At 54.0% G+C, this 3,800-nt stretch overlaps 1 protein-coding gene across 1 annotated transcript; it reads right to left on the bottom strand.

Moving 5' to 3' along the window:
* Nucleotides 1–507: 507 nt before the first annotated feature.
* On the bottom strand, nucleotides 508–2,683 carry LOC126652033 (histone H2A.Z). The gene is made up of 5 exons (XM_050338554.1): nucleotides 2,554–2,683; nucleotides 2,126–2,203; nucleotides 1,635–1,748; nucleotides 1,053–1,182; nucleotides 508–905 (listed from the first exon to the last, which is right to left on the bottom strand). Exons 1-5 carry the CDS (start codon nucleotides 2,554–2,556, stop codon nucleotides 844–846), a joined length of 387 nt encoding a protein of 128 aa, XP_050194511.1. The 5' UTR covers nucleotides 2,557–2,683; the 3' UTR covers nucleotides 508–843.
* Between the last annotated feature and the right edge of the window lie 1,117 nt (nucleotides 2,684–3,800).

Genomic DNA, 3,800 nt, shown 5'->3' with positions numbered 1-3,800 from the left:
AGTTTAATACGGGTCTAGCCAGCAGCTCCGATCTAGGTCACTGCCTCCCAGCTACAGTGCTGCGGCAGAGATTATTGCCTGAAGAGCTTATAGAAGATCCTGGTCACAGCAAAAGCATCTCCATTTGAAGTGTTTCACTGTTACAGATGCAGGTCTGGAAGGGCACCGCCTCCAGCCCACACACAGTAACCATCCCCTTGTGCCTCACCACAGCAATAAACAGGGCTCTGCTGTAAAAAATGAACTTGCAGAGAGCTGGAGAAGAACAGCTGAAGATGTGACCAGAACCCCCCCTAATCCATTGCTACTGAAGATGCTGCTGCAGTACAGCCCCCTTGCTCACACACAGCTCTCCCCCGCGCTTATTTTACAGGCTGAAACAGTAAGAGGGGCCAGGCACTAACAAAGGAAATCAAGTGAAACAAAGATTTTCAACATTCCTTCACCTTATGTTACCACCTCCTCCTCCCTGACAGACCCTTTCCCCTCTATGAAGAGACAAATCAGTCTTGACATAACATTTATTGAGTATTTCCACTCTAGTGGATGAAACGTCTGTACAAAACCAAACATTTCCTTTACTTACTCAAACCAATCTAGAAACAGTCAACTCAATTAAGACCCACTACAAACACAATAGCTTCTTTGAAGCCATGGTAACACTTAAATACAGTTAAGACTTCAATGCAGAAATTTGGTTTGTTAGAAAGCTCAAGGGAGCTTTAGCTTCTCAAAGTTAAAAAAAGGCAAAATCGTGTTTCACAGATACAGTCCACTGGAATCACCAACACTGGACAAATTAAGTACTTCGAGTCCTGAGATAACAAGGAATCCTGGTATCCTTTAGACAGTCTTCTGTTGTCCTTTCTTGCCAATGAGAGACTTGTGGATATGCGGTATTACACCTAAGAAAGAGCAACAATTAAGACCACATGATTTCTCAACAGTTTTCCTAAACTTTTTACTTCAAATTAACATGACAGCACTAAGCAACCTGTAGTCTGAGGCAGTTCCTCCACCCAACAGCCACAAACAGCAAGCAATTGACATACCACCACCAGCAATTGTTGCCTTGATCAGAGAATCCAATTCTTCATCTCCTCTAATGGCAAGCTGCAAGTGACGGGGAGTGATACGTTTCACCTTCAAGTCTTTGGACGCATTTCCCGCCAGCTCAAGGACCTAGGACAAGACCATTTTTGAACAGTTACAAAATCAAGTGAGACCAACTGCAGAGTCTCAGCTGTTTCAAACACTGTGTCACTGTTAGTGACACTGAGACAGCAAACAATGCCTCTTCCAAAAGGGTTCCTCCTTTGGAACTCTGCATTTAGTTTTCACAATAAGAGAATGTTTACAGCAGATACAACATGCTGTAATGGCCCATTTTGTAAGTTACTTCACACTTGCATTTTTCCTGCAAGTCACAGCACCAGATTTGCATACAGAGCACGCATATTTCAGAGTCTTCTGATAGTGTATGCACTTGAAATTCTGATAACGTATCCACTTGAAACGGGCTCAAAGCAAGTGAAGAGTTCATAACCCAGTCCAAACTGGCAAGATACAGCAGGCTCTGGTCATTATGGCATTTAGGACTTGACTAACTTGCTTGCACCCCCTGCAGATTTTACCTCAGCTGTCAAGTACTCTAGGATTGCAGCACTATACACAGCAGCGGTGGCACCCACACGTCCATGGCTGGTTGTCCTAGACTTCAGATGCCTGTGGATGCGGCCAACAGGGAACTGGAAAAAAACCCAGAAGCATGAACAGGCTGTGACGGCAGAAAGCCACTGCACAAAACCACATCCGGGGCTGCAAAGTCCCAGTGGCAGATGCACAAGCTGTGCCTCACTTGAGATTCCACTTAAGGACACTGCATTTCACAGTCACATCAGCAGCTCCACAGTTTGCATCACAAGCAGCAGCAACAGCCACACAGTTATTATTATTTTGCCTCCTGCACGGATATGCAGAAGGGTCTAAACCCATGTCTGGCTTAAGATCCTTACACCACTCGGGACAACAGGCGGACAGCAGAGTGCACAGGTTCCAGGAAGCACAACCAGCCAACAGACGGAAGACCCGACGGACCTCCCCTCACCCCACACCCCCTGCTCACCTGCAACCCGGCCCGCTGCGAACGGGACACCGCTTTGGTCTTGGTCTTCCCGGAGTCCTTCCCAGCTTTCCCGCCAGCCTGGCAATGCCAAGGGAAAAATCTGGAGTCGATGTCGTCGTCGTCGTTCCACACTCCCCCCTCCTCCGCGCATGCGCCCCGCTTCCCCCTCCCCCACCCTCACGCGCGGCGCCGCACGGGCTGCTCCCCGCGCGCATGCGCGGCCGCCGCTCCCCCGTCCTGCTGTCCCCTTCGGCGCCGCTGCGCCTGCGACCGCCCCCCCTCCCCCGCCAGCCGCCGCGCGCCTCCCGCGCCCTCACGCGCCCCTCCGCCCCGCGCTCCCCCGCCATCCACCTCGGCCCCGACACACCTCCCGGTAGCGGCAGCGCCACCACCCACCCACCCGAGCGCTCCCCCCCCAGGCTCCTCACCATGGCGAACCGGAGCGCAGCGCCGCGAAAAGTGGCGGGGTGCGGCAGAGCTGAGGCAAAGAGAGAGAGACGAGGCGAGCGTCCCCGCACGCACACCGAGCTCCGGGCGACAGCACCGACAGACCGACCGACCTACCTACCCCCGACCCGCCGCGATTCAAACTGCGGCCGCTCCCGCCTTCCCCCGGCCCTTTATAACCCGCCGAGCGCGCCCGCATCCGGGAACCCCCGGCACGGCCGCCAGCCAATGGCCGGGCGCGGGACGGCCGCTCTGCCCCAGCGACAACCAATGGCGGGCCGGGGGGGCAAGGCAGGGGCCCCGCCCCCGTTTAAAGGGACAGGCGCGGGTCGGGGGCGGGGAGAAGAGGGGGGTTTGTTCAGTCCTGGCACCCCCTTGTCCGTGCTGGGGATGGGGCTCGGGAAGATCGGGGCGCTGCCCAAACTCATCCCGCTCCGCTCCGCGGGGTTCTTTATCGTCAGGTCCCGCGCCTGCACCGAGCCGCCGCCGCAGTGCCGTCGAAGCCTCGCTCTCCTCCCTCCCACAGGGGAGTTAATTGGCTTGGCGCGCAGAGAGCGCCTCGGGAGCAGCCTGAGGGAGATTAGTGTCCCGGGATGGGGATGAGGAGCTGCTGGCTCCCGGGGAACACGAGGGCTGCCCAGTGGCGTCGACTGCAGATGAAGTCACATCGTCTCCTCACGGTTCCCGGGGTGGGGGAATGCCGGCGAGGGCTGACGGCTCCGCACACGTGCGATGGTTTTCGTTTCTACCCCCCATCTTACGAGGGGGGATGCATCACCACAAAGGGCCACCCTGCCTCAGACCCGTTGGTCTCACGGGGTGTTTCACAAACTGTGGCTGAAATTCATGTTCATCCTGAGTTCTGTTCCAAGCGTAACATCTAATTAATGCAGTGTTTCCTCAGCTTCGGCACTTCAAATTCCAGCCTGTGTTTTCCTGAAATGAAGCCTTAACCCTTTTCTTCTTTTTCTTTTTTTTGGTGCCATTTTCAGCAAATTGTAATTTAAACCTCAGAGCTCAGCTGAGGGTATTCTCAGTTAATCCAATTCCTTCAGCTTCAAAAAAGTAACAACTCACTGTGCTCTTCCAGAACACTGTATGTCTCTGTTATCTGAGAGATACACCGCTCTTATGTGAGCATGCAGTGAGCTCAGGGAGAAACCCTGGCCTTTCCAAGGCCAATCAGCTCTTTAGAGGAAAGACTGGCAGAATCTGTCGCGCCCTTTAC

The sequence above is a fragment of the Myiozetetes cayanensis genome, unplaced genomic scaffold (genome assembly GCF_022539395.1).
Source record: "Myiozetetes cayanensis isolate MyiCay16 unplaced genomic scaffold, myiCay2020 scf7, whole genome shotgun sequence".
NCBI lineage: Eukaryota > Metazoa > Chordata > Aves > Passeriformes > Tyrannidae > Myiozetetes > Myiozetetes cayanensis.
Note: the sequence above shows the minus strand (reverse complement) of the source record. Positions and strands in the feature narration are given on the sequence as shown.

Coding starts and splice junctions, on each gene's coding strand:
- LOC126652033 (XM_050338554.1), bottom strand. Junction 1,183..1,634: donor TAGAGTACTTGACAGCTGAG/GTAAAATCTGCA, acceptor GTCTTGTCCTAG/GTCCTTGAGCTGGCGGGAAA. Junction 906..1,052: donor GGCAACAATTGCTGGTGGTG/GTATGTCAATTG, acceptor GCTCTTTCTTAG/GTGTAATACCGCATATCCAC.